Source organism: Papilio polytes, unplaced genomic scaffold (assembly GCF_000836215.1).
Source record: "Papilio polytes unplaced genomic scaffold, Ppol_1.0 DF824069.1, whole genome shotgun sequence".
In the NCBI taxonomy this organism is placed as follows: Eukaryota; Metazoa; Arthropoda; class Insecta; order Lepidoptera; family Papilionidae; genus Papilio; species Papilio polytes.
This window is the reverse complement of record NW_013525135.1, coordinates 1936311-1954721: the sequence shown is the minus strand read 5'-3', so window position 1 is coordinate 1954721 and position 18411 is coordinate 1936311. Positions and strand designations below refer to the sequence as shown.

The following is an 18411-nucleotide window of genomic DNA, read 5'->3' as shown; positions in this document are numbered from 1 at the left end:
GAAACAAAACATTTATTTTTATTTCTTGAAGATAATGAGAGGTATAAGAATAGTTGGAGTGTGTAAGAGTATTGCGAATTGCAAACAACATCAGAATTTTTCAGATGACACTATTAATACACACATTTTAACAAATACAAAGCATCTCAATACAATTATTTACGCAACCTAAGTTAACGAAACCCATGTTTTATTGTTTTATTATGCCGATTTCGCCTACAACGTTACATCTTATTACAACGTTGATTAAAAGTTAACCGGTATGAAAATTAGGTAAGCATGAAAATCAACATTACCAGAAGTATCTAATTGAAAAATTGTTTACGCCGTGTTTTAGCTGGGATTGCTTATCGTGTATTAATGTTTTTACTTGAACAGACGATGTGAAGACCACGTTTAACAGATAAATACTGTTGTAAATATGAAGACATATCTCATTGGTATGTAATTTGGTTGAAATGTTAGTTTATGGCAATATGCATTTAATAGCACAGATCTGTTTTGCTAGAAAAATAAAAAAAACATCGTTATAATAACTATACGAATAGTGCGTACAACTCATCACTGCCAACAAACTAATTTATTAGTGCTTTATTTTACTTTTTTTTTTCAGTTTTTGTAATAACGTTTATATGTAAAATAAAAGCAGATACTTCTGGTTTGGACTATGAATATGAAGAGGCTGAAGATGCAAAATACTTTGACCTTAGGGGCACTTTAAGACAAGATTTCGGACTCGTAAGTTCTTGGTCTATACTAATAAAATAAAGCTCAAAACACACACTTTTTTGTCATATAGAATGTCAGCAATTCCATCATATTATTGAAAAAATCTTTAATAGAAAGCCCTTCGCTTACGGCACGCAATAGGCTATATATATTCACGCTATTAAATTTAGGGGGTAAATAATTTGAAAGACGTGAAATACGAATGCATGTGAATGAAGCTGCACAGGAACAGCTAGTTTATATTAAATTTAAAAGAAGGTGAACAATTAACATGAATGGACATCAGATTTTTGAAAAAAAAAACTTTTATGTAAGGTTACCTTTGCTAAGAAATTTCAATTCATGTCACCTCTGGGCTTACTTGTTCTGATATATTTAAGTCAACTATGTAAACTACGACAGTCAATATTGTTCTGAGTTAGCCCGTGAACATGGCGCATGCAACTGTGCTGAAATATCGGGAGCCTACCAATCGTGGTAAGAAACCCGTATCTTACGAACATTATATTTATAAAAACCACGACAGTTTAAAGTTAAATAAGGTTAATGAAGATAATTATATTCTTTAGGAAGCTGCGTTATTAATGCCTCATAGTAGCAGTATTTGTTCTCCAATATCTGCGTTATTACCCATCGGTAAACTAGCCTTGGGAGCTGAAGGTAAAACACTTCGTGAACTCCAGAAAGCCATCGGAGTGGATTCAGATTTGTCCCATGACTATGACTCTCCTTCGGATGAGGTACTTTGATAAATATGTTTTTACTAGCTTTCGCCTGCGACCCCATCCGCGTGGAAAAAAATGAGTAGCTTATGTGTTCTTCTGTCATCGAGATCCGTTTAGAAGTTTAGGCTATAAACTCTAACAAACATCTATTCATATATACTTTCGCATTTATAAGGAAGATTAATTTGAATAAGATTTAATAATCTATAACTATACTAATATTATAAAGAGGAAAAAGATTTGTATTTTTTTATGTATTGAAATAACTCAAAAACTACCGGCCCGTTTTTAAAAATTCTTTCACCGTTAGAAAGATAATTTATGAGTAACGTAGGCTATGATTTTTATTATTTTTAATTTCACGCGGACGAAGTCGCGAGCAACAGCTAGTCTAGAATAAAAAACAACGACTATGTAAAACCTAAAGGGGCACTGGCACGCCCTTAGATAAAAAATACACGACTTGCAAATGACAAGTAAAAAATGAAAACACCACTTTGTCTTTCCACTAAATACAGCTTTGAAAATGGAACGCGTGTTTATAATTAAAATTGTGATCTCTTTGTGGGAATGGGGACGGCGAGATTAAACGTCAAGTAAAACGACTGCAGAAAACAGCGGGGACGGTTAACACACTGTTTTAACTAGCGCTCGTGGACAAATACGAAAGATAACCACGCAATTTGTATGTAGGTCACTGAGAATTAGAATATAAATCCATCTATACTATCCATACTATTATAAAAAAGATAACACACTTCTTTGTTGCCTAAGATGTCAGTAATTACAGCACATTTTTGAATAATTCTTTTTTTAATAAAAAGCCCTACACTTGCGTCACGCTTTAGGCTATATATTTTAACACCATTAAACTTAGGCGGTAAATATTTTGGTTGAAAACCCTAATGTGGGAAAGAGACCATAAGTTGCTGCCAACATCAAGAAACAAACTGCTAAGGTTTGTCATATCATGTCATTTTGACATTTGCTATTGATAATTTGACAAATGTAAACAATAAAATAAAATTTTCATAATTTCACGCGGATGAAGCCGCACGGGAAAAGTTAGTTTTATGATAAAATTCAAAAGAAAACTACTTATTGTTATTTGCACCATGACTATTTATAGCGTATCTGTTTGAAGTTGGAACGTCTTCAATCTACCATAGATTGAGTTTTTGAATACCGTCGGCAAACTGGCAAACTACATTAAAATATAATCAAAGCTATAACTGAATTTTCTTAATCATAGTATTAAAATGTTTTCTTTCAGCTTATTGCACATTTCAAGGGCGTTCTAAAAACTCTCAAATTATTGCCAGGAGTTATTTTGGACGTCGCGAACAAACTTTACGTTTCAAATCAATATCGCCTTCGTTCGAAGTTTTCTAAGTTGGCCAAAAGTATTTTCGAAACTTCAGTAGATGTAGTCGATTTTGATGATTCTCGAAGAGTATTGAATAGCATCAATGGTTGGGTATGTTACTTATGACGCCTTGGCTCTGAAACTTGAACGACTCATTGGGTAGAGTATTACCAGGTGTCATCACCAGCTCACTATATGTCCCCACCGAGGAGCTCGAAGCCTACCCTAATCAGGGGTGACTAGGCCATAGTCAACCACGCTGGCCAAGTGCGGGTTGGTTGACTTCACACATATCGCCGATATGTGCAGGTTGCATCACGATGTTTTCCTTCACCGTAAGAACGTCGGGTAAATTATGTACGTATGAAAATTCGAAAAATCGAAAATCAAATTGGTACATAGCGGGATTCGAACCCAAGACTTGTAGATTATAAGTCAAGTGCTTAAACCACTGACCCACCGACGCTCACAACCAGGTGTGGTGACGGTGGACACAGAATACGGAAGGAGACACTCGTCAAGCAGTTCAAGGTCTACTGCTCACAAGATCCTAAAGAAGGGCTCGATAGGTGCCGAGAAATCGCAGTGTAATAGATTACCCTTACCAGATTATTTTGGTGCTTTTGTGAAAAAACTTTCATTAGAAGCAATACTTTTTCATGTTCAAGTTTTTAACAGTGGTAGAGCCCGCTTTAACATCTTCACACGAATGGGCCGGCTCGCCCAGTGTAATACCACGACCACACAGAAGACATGAAGTGGGAGCAATTTCGACAGTCTAATGAGTGTGATGGCGGAGACCCAACTTTAGTCCCTTTTTCTTCCCCTTTTCTCATAAGAGTAGGATGGAAAGGGCACGTGGATTTGATGTAGGAGGAGACGCATAGGAAGAGGAAATATCCTCTTTATATGCGTCTCCTCCTATGTCGATTAAGGGTAAGCAACCAGCTATTGCGAATGAGTATGAGCAGCGGTCGCTTCGCCATTTTAGCGGGTTCAGGTGACCGCTTGCTTATTTGACACCTTATGACATAAAAAAAACACATTTATTATTGTAGGTGGCATCGCAAACACATGGCATGATACCTTCTATACTGTCATCCGATGATATATCGAAAAACACTTCTTTGGTCATTGTTAATGCTATTTATTTTGCGGTAAGTGTAATAGCGTCTTTGCAACTTCGAATAAAAAATGTGCATAGAAATGCCAGCAGTACCTTTTACTTACGAGGTTTTATAATTTTTTTAGAGTTTAATATTATATTAACGTTTTAGGGTAAATGGAAATATCCCTTTTCTTCAGTAAGTGTTGGAACTTTTCATTCGGCGAAAGGCACTAGACAGATCCCCATGATGTCGCGTACTCAGGACTATGCGTACACGTTCAGCATGCCTTTAATGGCGCAGGTAATATTTATTTTAGTAATATTTGTTGATTAAAAGCGAAACCAAGTAGACTGTTTGTATCCCTGTTACACTTAAGGGAAGAATACCATACAAGTGACATCTAACTCATATAATGAATTAATTGTTTGGTCTATAGATAGTTGATTTACATTTGTTTGTATGATACTGTGTTTATCTATAATAATATTATAAAGAGGAAAGATTTGTATTTTTGTTTATATTGAAGTAATTCAAAAACTACAGGGCCGATTTCGATTTCTTTCATCATTAAAAAACTATGTTATCGGTAAGAAACATAGGCTATATTTTTAACTATTGTTTAATTCCACGTGAATGAAGTCTTGAACAACAGTTAGTTTTAAAACCAGTACCTTCTCTATAAGTAAAAACGGGTAAAGTAAGATTGTACGCGTTCGTCCAATTTTGTGTTCATAGAGTCAAAATTGCCGACAGATTTTTATTAGGGGTTCCACATTAATTATCCTTTAAGAAGCTAGACTTACAGTTAGTCAGGTATTGCTTTCTTTGTAAATAATTTATGTCCTATGGGTACAGATTGTAAGGATACCATATCATGGAGACAAGGCATCGTTTCTTATAGTACTTCCGAAGGAGAGAAACGGATTAGATTTAGTACTGCAACGTTTAAATAGCGAACCGAATTTGTTAGCATGGGCGATATCTAAGATGGAAATGACGAAAGTTATGTTAACGATGCCTAAATTTAAAATAGAATCTGAATGGGACCTTCGCGATTTGTATCAGAAGGTATGAATTTAGTGTTATTAGTTTGAACATTTTACTAACTTTTAAAAGTTGCAGAAACAAAACAAAGGTTTTTTAAATTTTTTAGGTAGGAATAAGTACAATTTTCAGATCTAAAAAATCTGAACTTAACAATATTGTTAAAAGCCAAACTTTAGTTGTGTCCGCGGCGGTACAGAAGGCTGTTATAGATGTTAATGAATTGGGCACAGAGGCTGGCGCGTCTTCAGGTAAGTCGTCTAATTTTTAATATGTTCAATCGTTACTAAAAATAAATTCAGATATCTACAAACGTAAATATACCTTGTGGCTTTTTCTTTCTTAATGTGGCCTTGAAGAGCACATTACGAAATTTGCATCTTAACAAGAAATAACACGATTTTCATGTTATTTCCCAAAATTTTGATATCTCCTAGTTATAGCTTATACAAGGAAAATTGTTAGGATATTTTCGTTTTTTCGCCATTGAGCTTTTTTTTAACAAAAACTCATGATCTGACGAGATTATCTAAAAAAAATGTTGTTGAAGTAAGTCACTTTAAACACATTGACTAATTTTAAAATAACAAAACTATTTGGACGATAACAAGGTTAGTAAAAAGTTAGGATTATTGTAAAAAAAAACAATAACTATGATTCACATTGATATGAGAATATTAAAGAGCATTTAAAATTAAAATCTATACTATTATAATAAAGCGTAAATACACACTTCTTTGTTGCCTATGATGTCAGCAATTACAGCATATTTTTGAGTATTTTTTTTTAATAAAAAGCCCTACGTTAAGCCACGTACGTTACGCTTTAGGCTATATATTTTTACGCCATTAAATTTAGGGGGTAAATATTTTGCATGAAAACCCTAATGTGGGAAACAGATCATAAGTTGCTGCTAACATCAAGAAAGAAAGATTGCTAAGGTTTGTCATGTCATGTCATTTTGACATTTGCTATTGATAATTTGACAAATGTAAACAATAAAATATTTTTTTTATAATTTCATGCGGATAAAGCCGCACGGGAACAGCTAATTAAAAGAATGAAATAAGTTTTATTATTCATTACAAATTATTTTTTCAGTTATAACTGGTTTCCTTATGCCGAAAATTGATGTGGAAATGGATGCAGATCATCCTTTTTTGTTTTATATTATGGCAAAAACACAACAATTGTTTTTCGGGGCATTTTATTGAACGTAACTTAACTCATAATACACAAGTATCACATACAATGAAAAGATAAATTTGAAATATCTAAAAATGTAACAATGCACGGTGTATTTATCGTTTATTTGACTATAAATAAAATTGATTTATTTTGTAAATTGAATTTTATTTTTATTCATTTTAATTAATTTCACTTTAATTAAGTTAATAAATAGTATATAAATTATAACACGGCTAAACTCACGTGATAACATTCGGTGTAGGCACCGACTTAATAAATAGTTTTATCTTATTTGTTTGACGTATAACTTAAACTGAGCTATAACTTTAAGTAAAAGAATTAGATAGGATATATATATTTTAGTGCTTATGAAATTTTTAGGTAATCGGAATGCAAAATTACCTATTTATACAGTTTACAAATGGTTCATTTTTCAGCTCTTCTAATAGAAGTAAATGCCGCTGTACCCGAAGTTAGTTTCAAAGCAGATCATCCCTTCCTTTTTTTTATTATGGCTGGAACACAACAATTGTTTGTGGGAAATTTCTGTTGATGTCTATAGGTATATGAACTCAAATAATGTACAGTACGGAACTTTTAAGTGGTCCGTCGAGCAGAAGAGTAGGACTTATAGTAAAAATTTACCCGAAAAAACCGAAACCGAACTATTTTGTTTTTTAATTATGTTTAGTTTATCAAATACAAAATTAAAACTGTATTTATTGCAACAGCCTTAGTATCTGGCATTAAACGAACACAATTAGATTTAACATCTAAATATTATATGCATACGACAAAGATTATACTCAAAAACCAAAACCCGATAGCCTTGGGATGCATTAGTTCAGTTTCGATTTTGCAAAAGTACCCCGTAAGTCTTACTTGGCTAGCGCGCCAATTAAATGCCACGTACTGTACTTAATTATCACTTCGTCATCAACTAATAAATATTATTAATATTATGTTTCAGCTATATCTATAGTTAATTTATCATTGGTGGAGCCAATAATACTTAAAGCTGACCATCCTTTCCTGTTCTTCGTAATGGGATCAAACCAACAATTGTTCTGTGGAATATTCAACGGCCTTTCATAATTATATGCAATTAAATATACATCATTACAAATAAATATCTAAATAATTTTGTTTTTAATTTTTATGATTGTTTTTTTTTTTTTAGAAAACAACTCAGCTTCTCCTCTTTCTTACATATATAGAGAAACATACAGCTAAATTAAATTTTATTTATTCTTAACAAAGAAACAAATTTGTAATATTAGTACTGAAAATATTAATTACAAAGTACTCTTTAATATCAGTCGTAAACAAGATATAATTACGAAATTAATTGATTTTATGCTTCATAGATTTACATACTTAATTCACTACGAGTGATAATCCTTAGTAGAAAATATTTCAAACATAATGTATAAGTTTGTAAGTTTCAAACATGCGCAGTAAAGTTTACCAGGGTTGGGAACATTCATTCATCCCCTCGTATTTAGTTGAATCGTAATCGTTGCGGGGTCGACACCTATCGCAACGAGGGTCGAAGCGGGCAAACTTTTCCGACGTGACGATTATATTGTTTGAATTTCCAAGTGCAGTGAATATTTTAACGTTTATTAGGGATGTTATGTCTTTTGTTTTATAGATAATTTTGTGTTATTTATTTAAATAATGTGATCCTAAAGTCAGTTATGGAACATGATGGTTTTTATGAAGCGTTTTTCTTAAATGACTCCGAAAGGTTTTTGTGTATAAATGGAAGTGAAGCTTTGGACTCTACTTTTAGTTGTATATATACAATTGGCAACTTATGTAAATGGAAATACGGGAAAAGGTAAATATTTCACGTATTTATAAGAAGCGAAGTTGAGACTTGGCTCCAATATATGTCCTGTTGTAGAAATTTTTTACATGCAAATTCTATTTATATTATGAGGTTACTTTTCTTATAAGATTCAATAAAAAAAATATAAGATGTTATGCTTTGCAATAAAATTAATTGTAAACGGTTACACATTTCTGTAAGTTTTATCGACAATCGAATTATTATAAACTCTCATAACATCATTTGTAGATTTCCATCAACAAGATGACAATGGACCAAAAATTAACGTCAAGGACAGTATAAATCGGAAGCCTCTAGAACTTTCAAATCCAAACAATGAGGCGAGAGATTATTTCTTATCACCAGTATTCCCGAACAATGATGAAACTGATGAAGAAGATGAGGATGATGAACATTCGTACTTAGATTATGATTATAAAGATGCGAATTACAAAGACACGTCAGAGGTCGCTGCTAACCCACAAGATGTTTTACCCGTTGATGACAAAATACCTCTACATACGACCAAAGACAATCTTCCCATTTTTCTGTTAGAACCCGAGAATACTTATGTCGTTAAAAATAAAGCAGCCACGTTGAAATGTCGCGCCGCCAATGCTTTAGATGTGAGTAGAATTTTTACAAGCAATAAAATTGTTTATGTCTTATAAATTGTGGAATCCAAACTAGAAGTTAGTTTTGCTTTATTAAGAGTTTTTTAACTGCTTTTTGTATTTGATTAAAAAACGGCCATTGTAGAGTGTTTAGATAAAAATGGATGATGTGATAGTCGATACGATAGTCGATTGTTTCACAGAAAATTCAGCTGTTCCGTTGCACTACTAAAAATTGAGTAGTGTGCGCACATCCATATGAGATCTTAAGAATCAAAGCGAGACAGTTGTGCGATAGTTTAATTTCAGATGTGCGCACGCCCTAAGTGTGTATTTAAAACAAATTCCTTTTGAAGGTATACTTTAAATGTAACGGTGAGAAAACTCAAGCTGTGAACTTCGAGTTCGTTGACCCACAAACGGGGGTAAGGATCATCGAGGGTGAACACGAGGTGACGAGGGAGCAGGTCGAAGAGTACTTCGGTAGTGAGAAGTACCAGTGCTCCTGTTTCGCGTGGACCAGTCAGGGTCAAATCAGGAGTCAGCCTGCCACCATAGAACTAGCTTGTGAGTTAAGATTTCTAGTCTTCATTTACTATATCAACTATCAACCAACTGCTTCCGCGGATAAGCAACTTTTATGTGTTATTGACTAAGCTTAAAACTTCACTGATATCTTTTATCTTACAGTTCTCAAGTGAAAATATGTTTCCCAGACATGGAGGTTTCATTAACGATGTTCCTCCGTTAAGTACGTCGTAAATCGGGACATAAAATTGTCTTAAGAGAGAAGGGGAGATTGGGGACAATCGACAGTAGCATGTTACAGTAAATACCATATACTGTAGCATATTTTATTCTATATGACGTTCATAAAGAATATTAGATCACCAGTACAATAAAACATGGGCATGTAGGAGGGATGAATCGCATGTAACAAGGGGACCGTTAGTTACGACTGTGGAGGCACACCGGTAGCGGTAGACCTGGAAAGAGATGGATTGCGTGAAAGGTGACATGAACGAGAAGGAAGTGATGACTGAGATGACGTATGATAGAGTTATGTGGAAACCTATTGCGCCGCCGGGAGTAGGATCATGATAGTATAATAAAACAGCTTATCGTAACTTCCAGAGAAGCTAACACAATAACAAATATTTGTGGCTTAAAAACCTCTTGTGATGTACCGAAATTTGCCTACCTTCCCGAGGAAACTTAAGGTGTGTTGTTATTGTAATATAACTCTTCTGTCTTTAGATATAAAGAAACATTTCTCAGTATCACCGCAATCACAATTGGTGAAGCAATACTCATCAGTAACATTCCGCTGTGAGCCGCCACCTGCAGCACCATTCGCCCAACTATATTGGCTTAAAAACGGTGCCCCGGTGGTCGTAGATGACAATGTTCAAATCAAAGAAGGTGAATTGGTCATCAAACAAGCATCTCTATTGGTAAGTGTAGTAAAGAATTAATTGACATTAAATTATTCTGAGTTCCGCATTGTTATTTCAAATCATATTATACTCTAACTCTTATTCTGACAAAGTTTAATGTTTGTACTAACAGTGGTTTATAACTTTTTAATTAAAGCAGAAGTACTTAATTGATAAATATTCCGATCATTTAACATCCAAAATAAACCATATTCGCCAGAATTAAAAACAAAAAGAATCAGTTAATTAGACAATATTGTTAAATTGTATCAAATGTAAACCTCGTACAAATAAAAATTATATCAACTCGTAAAATCTAGTAAAACAAAGGTTTAAAATTTATCAGTAACAAAAACCATATTCGTAGCGAAAATATTAATTACATCCGTATTTTTAAGCCCGCATTCTGTTACGCTTTTGTTCGCGGATTGCGATTATTTATTCAAATATGTGAGCGTTTCTGAGTTTTTTACGGTCACTGAAATGAATTTCCGGTTCCACGGTACAATAAGTTCTATAAATGTACGCTTTTGTGTATTTCTTTTTAAATGTTCTTTACATTTTCATTGACATTGACCATCTTCAAATTGTAAGAATATACACTTGAGAAAATTTTCAGAAATTAAATTTCAAGTGTATTTTGTTCAATACATTGTAATAAATACATCATTCCAAATAACTTTTTGTTGAATAAAATGTATTGGAATTTTCTGTTATTGGAACATTAACATTAACATTTCTGTTATTCATTATTGGAACATTTATAGTGTTTTTTTTTTGTCCCTGCTGATTTTTAAGATATGCAATATCAAATATTGTTAAACAAAAAGATGGAAAAGAAACATTTGTTTCAGTTACGTAATTTTGAAAATACCGTACCGTTACTCAACAATGTAGCCTTTACAAAATAAGGTCGCTTACAAAATTGACTGTAATCGAGCGGAGCTCATATTGTATGAGCTTCAAGTACCGCCGTCCGTCTAGACTAAAGGCTGTTTTCAGGATATGGCGAACTACACCTGCGTCGCCGAAAATTTAGCCGGGAAACGAATGTCGGAGCCCGCGTTATTAACAGTTTTCGGTAAGTGAAGGACATGTGACGTCACAATGCTTTTTCTTGTTTATTTTTTTAATAATAATATAGATATGTTCTTTTATATTAAGAATAGCTTTCGCGACTCCATCCGCTTGGAACTAAACAATATCAAAAGTGAGTAGTCTGTGTTTTTCTAGACTATCCTCTACATTTTTACTAAATTTCATTGAAATCCTTTCAGCATTTAGGCTATAAACTCTAACAAGCATCCATCTTAACTTTCGCATTCGTAAGATTCATTCTTTTTAAATTAAAAAACGATATGCAAGTTAAACAACGGACTTTGAATTTAGGAGTCCCGGTCACAGCGTGTATTCGTCATAACCTAGCTATACTTCCAGTAAACGGTGGGTGGACAGCATGGTCTACTTGGACTGACTGCTACTGCTCAGGGCAGGGGGGGCGTGAGAGCCGCGAGGGGCGCGCGGGGCGCCGGCGGGAGAGGAGCTGCACCGCACCACGACCTCTCAACGGAGGACAGCCTTGTATCGGACCCAGTGTGCAGAAGACACAGGATTGCATTGATTGTGATTTAGGTAAGGATACGCAAGGTAGAATTAGAAGAGGCATTCCAAAATTATAAGTTGCTAAAATTGGTCATAGAATTGATAATTCTTTTTGTAATTATATAATGGTGAGGAAACCCGACCAGTGATTAATTAAAGACTCAAACAGAAGTTAGGACTTTAAAGTTGTTTTAGAAAATTGCTAAGTTTTGATGTTGATATCTATAGTTTTGTAAAAGATTGAATAATATGTACTAAAAGTTTATTTCACTTTACAACCTATATAAGTTTTATGTCAAAGCATTGGTAGTTCATGTTACATCCGTATTCGCATAAAGGCACACATAAAGGTCTATTAGAAGCAACTTTTGTAGGCTGCGCGCATTTATGGCGCGGAAATGGAACTCAACATGTTTTTCAACGGAGAAAGCCGGTTCCTCGCAACTTAGCTATTTGGGTCGTCGAATTATTCCTTTCCAAGTTTCGACATGAAATGCGAAATATAGAACAAAAATCAGATACATGAAACTTTACTATTCAATAAAAGCTTTTCATAATAAATTTTTCATGACTGCTACTCTGTTAGAATTTTTTATTTCTGTTTCCAAAACTGTCATTAAGTATATTGTTAATATTGAAGTGTTTAAATAATTATAATTAATAGGAAAGAAATTTGTAGATGTTTACGTCGATGGACTGGACGAGTTAGCTGACGAATCTTCCGACATTGTACTTGGTATGTTATTTTTTTAATTTCTTACTTCTTCTAGCTTTAGTATGTAATTAACAAAAGTTTTCTAAACCAGGTTTACTGACTTATAAGCGTGCTCCAAAACCTAATTGAAGCTGACAATAAATTTCTACAACATTAAAAAAATTTCACAGCATTAAAAAAAATAAGCAAAACACCCTATATTTTTAAGACATATACAAACGCAGAAATCTATCCTAATTTCAATACAAATTAAGTTTTTTCTTTATTTCCTCGAGGTTATAGAGTGTCTTTTTTAGGACGATGGTCACAATGGTCGGAATGGTCAAGATGTGATACAGACTGTCTCCAGACTAGACGACGTCGGTGTCTGACCACCACAGCCTGCTTGGGGAAGGATTATCAAGTAGCACAATGCACACATTGCGTTAGAACTTCTAAATCTGAAATCATCACTGACGGTTTGTTAATGTGTAGCGATTTCTTTTTAAATTTTTGTGCATTTTATATAATTACTATTTCATTTTTAGCGTCATCGTACTGGCCGTTATTCATAGCATTGTCTATTGCATTTCTTATATTCATAATCGTTGTTGTATTGGGTATAAAATATATGAAGTTTAAAATTACGGAGAATTCGCCATACGTCAAACCACCTCCAGGTATGTTTAATTTTTTTTATAAGTAAAGATATTTGCTCCCTACTTTATGACTAATCAAATGATGTACTTTTTTATTATTGTAATAGGGTAGATACTGATTCATTTTATTATGAGTCATGATACACAAACATACTAATGTATTTGTACCCAATGTATGTAAACAGGGGTTATAATTGCTACTTTGAAAAGGTCATTCCGTAATTGTTGCTGTATTAAATACAATAGGGGAGATTATCCCCAAATATTGAATATTTATCAGAAAATAATTAAGATTTATTTTAAACACATGATTATCAATTTTGATTTAATCTATTCAAAAACTGTAATTAGTAGAAGCAGTAGAAAACTTTATGAATGTATACTTTTTTTTATGATATAAGGTGGCAAACGAGCAAGCGGCCACGTGAATGCACCGAAATTGAAAGCGACCGCTGTCTATAAACATCCGCAATTGCAGATGCGTTGCCTACCCTTAGTTAACGGAGGAGAAGACGCACATAAAGAGGATATTACCCCTTCCTAAGCGCCTCCTCCGCCGTCAAATCCACTTTTCCTTCCCATCCTTTCCTCTTTAAAAAAGGATGGAAAGGGAAAGGGACTAAAATTGGACCTCCCTCACCACACTCATCAGACGAAACGCGGAATCGCTTCCACTTCACGCCTGTTTTCTGTGTGGTCGTTGTATTACACCGTGCGAGCCGGCCCATTCGTGCGAAGATGTTAAAGCGGGCTCTACCACTGATAGTGGCTTATGTTACTTATGTTAATAGTGACTCTTTTATCAAGGTACACAATATTTTGGTAGCGTTCTAAAAAGGACGCTGACCAATCAACCGGATCTGACTATACATGAAGAGTTTCATACATTAGACTCTAGACGAACTCGCCGACATACAAGTGCTTCAAGTAATCCACGCAATGAACATTTGTATGAAGTCCCGCAGTTAGCCAATAGGTGAGTCTTTCTCTTTTATTGTCTTTAATTCTACTTCAAATGTTTCAAAAGTGTGTTTAATTCTTCCTTGTTTCTGTCTTTTAATTCACAGTTCACTATCTTTCTTCCTCTCTATGGGCTTCTTTCTCAATACTAAATTTTATTCTCTTCTTAAGCAGATACTCTTTAACACAATCCATCCATACTCTCTTCGTTCTTCCTCTACCTTTGTTACCATCCACATTCACTCTTAAAACTTTCTTATTTATGTTATCGTCTCCTCCGCATAATATATCCATACCACTCTAATTAGGATCGAAATTATTCTTGCAAAATATTGTATGGACATTTCACTTCCATTGCATATTCAATGTTGTATTTCATTTACACCAATTCCAAAACATTAAGTTATTGAAGGATCAGATTGAAAATTTGCATGTTATTACGATCTTGATAGGATTCAAATGCCATTCAATATTCATGTTTCCATATGCAAATGACGATCGGCCAGCGATAGTACATATTTGTAATTAATTAGTGAATACGGTACATTGCGATATGGATCTCTGCGGATTGCTGCAATACCGGCGTGTCGTAATGAGGGATTTATTTTATCGCCACTTGTTTAAATGTTAATGAAACGATTGTAACGCGGAAAGCATTTTTGGTCCCGATTGTTTAATTGTTGTCAGTATTTTTGTTAATTGCAAATGTCTAGACGGTTAATCAATATTTAACTTTAACGTTATTAAGGGTCTGTCCCAACAAATTGTAAATTGTCTGATAATAATCGAACGTGTAAATAATATACAATAAGTAAATAAAATACATTACAAATCATTTCTAATAATTTATATACATTGCGTAAAAAGGGGTAGATTAGTAGTATGAATGTATAACATTCTAGTTTATTTATTATCTGTAAAAGGTTACTTAAATACTTTAATATTTCCAGCTATATCTCGCCAATCGATCACGAGGTAAGAACCGAGCGTACAGCCAGCGAAAGGAATTACGCTTGCAAGGATAACGTGGAGTCAGATCGATCTGATTCCAGCTGCTTTTTGAGCTGTGAGTCTTGTACTTTGCACTGGCTATGCATAAGTTGACTGAATATATATCCGATTTTAGGATCATTGAAAAGATCCGCCAACAACCTTAATTTGCACAAAGTTACAAAACTATTAAGGCCTTTATTAACTTTGTAAATGAATCTCTTTGTTCGTTTATTGTTATTTCGTTAAATATATGTTCTGTCAACTTAACAGCTTTGAGCTTTTCAACTGTTTCAGACTTATTATCAGTATTTGAATTAATATATCTAATTTCAGCCGGTTCATCGTATGGTAATGAGAGTATAGAAATGTCACCATCTTTAAAAAACAACGCATCAGTCGATTCTAAATATCTCGGTATAAACTATTTGGAAACAGCAACATCTAAAATGATCGCAAGTGATGGAGATTGGTTGAATTTAGAGAAATGTGGTGTCAGCTTATTTGTTCCTGATGGTGTCGTCGATAAGGGGGAAGAATTATTCTCTTTAGAAGTTACTGATGAAGAATGGAATCGACCAATACTACAAGAAGGTAAAAATAAATATTAAAAAAGTAGTTTAAGGAGGTAATAACGAACTCAAGATTTATTAAACTCTTAAAACTGGTTACCATTTATTATTTTTAAAAATAAATTGTATCTAATCTTCTAGTTGATATTAAAAATAACGATTAAGGTTCTAACAAAGGTCGATCTCAGACGGTCTGTTTGTTGAATGTCTTTTCACTAGCGACGTGAATAGCGGTGTAAGAGAAGTGTTTGCTCAGAGGTCTGCAGTCTAACAAATGTGTACTGCGAGTCGGACTTCAATGCCTATTCGCAAGTCGAGATGAAAATGTCAGAACACAATATGATGTATTGTTGAATAGTTCAGAAGTGATAATTTTTCTATGGATTCTTTGGAATTCATTCTTCTAGATTCATTCTACAAAATTGTTAGACTGAGTATTCACAAGATTTTTGATTTTACTTATATTAATATTGTAAAACAGTTCAATGGTCATTTCACTTTAGTTCCTATCTAATGTTAAATCTATTTCAAAACTTGAATGAAACTTTAAAAAACAATTTTTAAAAGGAATTTTCTAAGTAGAGCGATAACTTAAATAGTTTGGTCTACTATAAGTCTGGTATATTCTTGTCTATTGTTAAGTTTGTCGACGAAACTCGAACAGGCTTGCGAGCGGACAGTATGACCTCAATTTTGAATGTCAGCTTCCGATCTATGTTGGTATAAGATATTTTAATTTTAGGTCAAATAATTTGACCTTTATGTATAGTGAATTTATTTTAGTAATAAACGAACTAAAGATAACAAATATCGTATTAATATTTATGATTTTTTTTTTATCTTACTAGACTTTCAATGTATGTCACAGTCCTTTGTTTATGGCATAGAATAATCTCAAACATTTCGTTTAATTAAATTAACTTGTACTGTTTCATGTCTTACAACAGGCGAGATACAACTTAGTCCAGTTATAAGATGCTGCCCCAAGAATTTCCACTTCCGCAAGGGCGTCATCTTGTCGTTCCCGCACTGCGCCGCCCTCAAGAACACCAGCTGGCTGCTATCGATCCTGCAGCGGCCCGAAGACACCAACTCCAGGGAGTGGAGGAAAGTTTTGACGCTCGGCCAAGAGACACCCGGCAGCCCGATATTCGCACAAGTCGACCCCACCAAAGTTTACTTAGTATGCGAATTCTTGACTGACTTCGTTATGGTCGGGCAAAGTTTCAACGGACTGGACGCGAAGTTGCTCAGGGTCGGACTCTTCATTGCTAAACGAAGTGACGATAGTTTTTATAATTTGAACGTTCACGTGTTTAACGATACTCCGTTCGCGTTCTACGATTGCGTTGAGACTGAAAGACGATCTGGTGGTTACTTGCTCTGTGAACCGAAGACTGTACACTTCCAAGAGAACGCTTCCGATCTTTGTTTAAACATCAGAGATGTCGGCGTCGGATGGAAGATACAGACAGGGGGGACGTATCAGGAAATCTCGTACACACACATTTGGAATATGACTGTACATTCATTGCATTCAATGTTCGTTTTACAACAACTAGATTCAATAAACTGTTTGGAATTGAGTATATCGATTTACCAGAAACAAAAACAATCGAATTCGGTCAATTTCAATCTTAAAACGAACGATTTGAATTCTAATTTCTATAGCAGTAAGCGTTATAGCTACTCCGGCTTAGAGAATGGGTATACCGTTAATATAGTAGAGAATCCCTTTAATTACTCATCGCTGTCTAAGAAGGAAGGTCGTTATGATTTTGTTTACAAAAACAACAATGCTTTAAGAAACAATTTTCATTCTGACAATAATTTTTATAGATGTAACGTGCTGACTAAATCTGATAGAGTTATATTGTGTAAGCTTCTTGATACGCAATCGTCGAAGGGCAACGACTGGAGATTGTTGGCTGAGAAATTGAAGATCACTTCGTATTATTACTATTTCTCTAATACTTGTTCTCCGACTGAGAATATCCTAAATTTATGGATGTGCAGAAACAACGATGTTAATATGCTTGTCAATTTATCGAGAATCTTTAGAGAAATGTCTAGAATCGATTGCGCTACTGTTGTTGAAAGGCGTTGTTTTACTAATTAAAGATTTTTAATTTTTATTTGTCGATTAAAATGAAATAATAAACAATAATTTGTTAATGAAAAATAGATTTGCTTTAAATTTTAAGTACGTGTAAACATGTACTTATTAAAATGCGTAATATTAACGTAAATACAGTTAAGTTAAAGTGAAAATTAAAAATTGAATATTGTAAATTTGTCGGTCAATAAAAACTTTACTAATCAGTTTACTTTATGATTTTCCAAAAATACTTCAGTAAAAACTTTATAACCAAAATTGTTATAAAAGTCATAGAAATTATTTAGATGAAAACAAATTTTTTATTAGTAAAAAAAAATCACACAGCCTTTTTTACGATTAAACTGGTAATGCTAGAATTATTGAATTATTTTAAGATGTTCTAAAATTTGTTATAGAGTTCACGATGTAGTGACATTACCTTGTTTATTATGATCGAGAGAATTTAAATTTTAAATCATTCTTTCACAAAATGAGACAGCAATATTAGACGAAGATTGTAACAAGATTCTCTCGTTTTTAATAACATTTGGATGAATGTTTTCCTGGTATTCGTTTTTTTAAACGACAAAAAGTTTTCAATGGAAAGATAATTAAATAACCGTCACTTAATATTAAAATAATGGAGACACAAACTTGGAAAACTAAATATCAGGAGAACTTTGTAACACGCTGTATAGGAACGTAATTTTTTATCAGAAGGGTACATATGTTTGAAAAACATTAGTGTTGTACATGAACCAATGTATTGTTTACATAAGGAAATTTGAAAA

General features: G+C 33.7%; 2 protein-coding genes across 2 annotated transcripts; both read left to right on the top strand.

The window, feature by feature from the left end:
* Positions 1-421: 421 nt before the first annotated feature.
* LOC106100090 (antichymotrypsin-2-like) lies at positions 422-7256 on the top strand. The gene is made up of 8 exons (XM_013278826.1): positions 422-440; positions 650-738; positions 1299-1469; positions 3879-3977; positions 4098-4229; positions 4785-4997; positions 5083-5224; positions 7132-7256. Exons 1-8 carry the CDS (start codon positions 422-424, stop codon positions 7254-7256), a joined length of 990 nt encoding a protein of 329 aa, XP_013134280.1.
* Positions 7257-7696: 440 nt separating this feature from the next.
* Positions 7697-17660, top strand: LOC106100124 (netrin receptor UNC5C-like). Its single transcript, XM_013278866.1, has 13 exons — positions 7697-8004; positions 8245-8621; positions 8966-9176; positions 9867-10063; positions 11048-11126; positions 11483-11677; positions 12327-12383; positions 12659-12820; positions 12890-13021; positions 13808-13976; positions 14911-15026; positions 15287-15544; positions 16470-17660. Exons 1-13 carry the CDS (start codon positions 7926-7928, stop codon positions 17639-17641), a joined length of 3204 nt encoding a protein of 1067 aa, XP_013134320.1. The 5' UTR covers positions 7697-7925; the 3' UTR covers positions 17642-17660.
* Positions 17661-18411: the final 751 nt, after the last annotated feature.

What these genes read in the sequence shown, in the direction of transcription:
- LOC106100090 (XM_013278826.1), top strand. An exon ending in TAAGACAAGATTTCGGACTC is followed by an intron (nt 739 to 1,298) that starts GTAAGTTCTTGG and finishes TATATTCTTTAG; the next exon opens with GAAGCTGCGTTATTAATGCC. An exon ending in GCATGCCTTTAATGGCGCAG is followed by an intron (nt 4,230 to 4,784) that starts GTAATATTTATT and finishes CTATGGGTACAG; the next exon opens with ATTGTAAGGATACCATATCA.
- LOC106100124 (XM_013278866.1), top strand. Translation starts at nt 7,926, where the DNA reads ATGGAAGTGAAGCTTTGGACTCTACTTTTAGTTGTATATATACAATTG. An exon ending in TCAAACAAGCATCTCTATTG is followed by an intron (nt 10,064 to 11,047) that starts GTAAGTGTAGTA and finishes GGCTGTTTTCAG; the next exon opens with GATATGGCGAACTACACCTG. An exon ending in ATACGTCAAACCACCTCCAG is followed by an intron (nt 13,022 to 13,807) that starts GTATGTTTAATT and finishes TCTTTTATCAAG; the next exon opens with GTACACAATATTTTGGTAGC.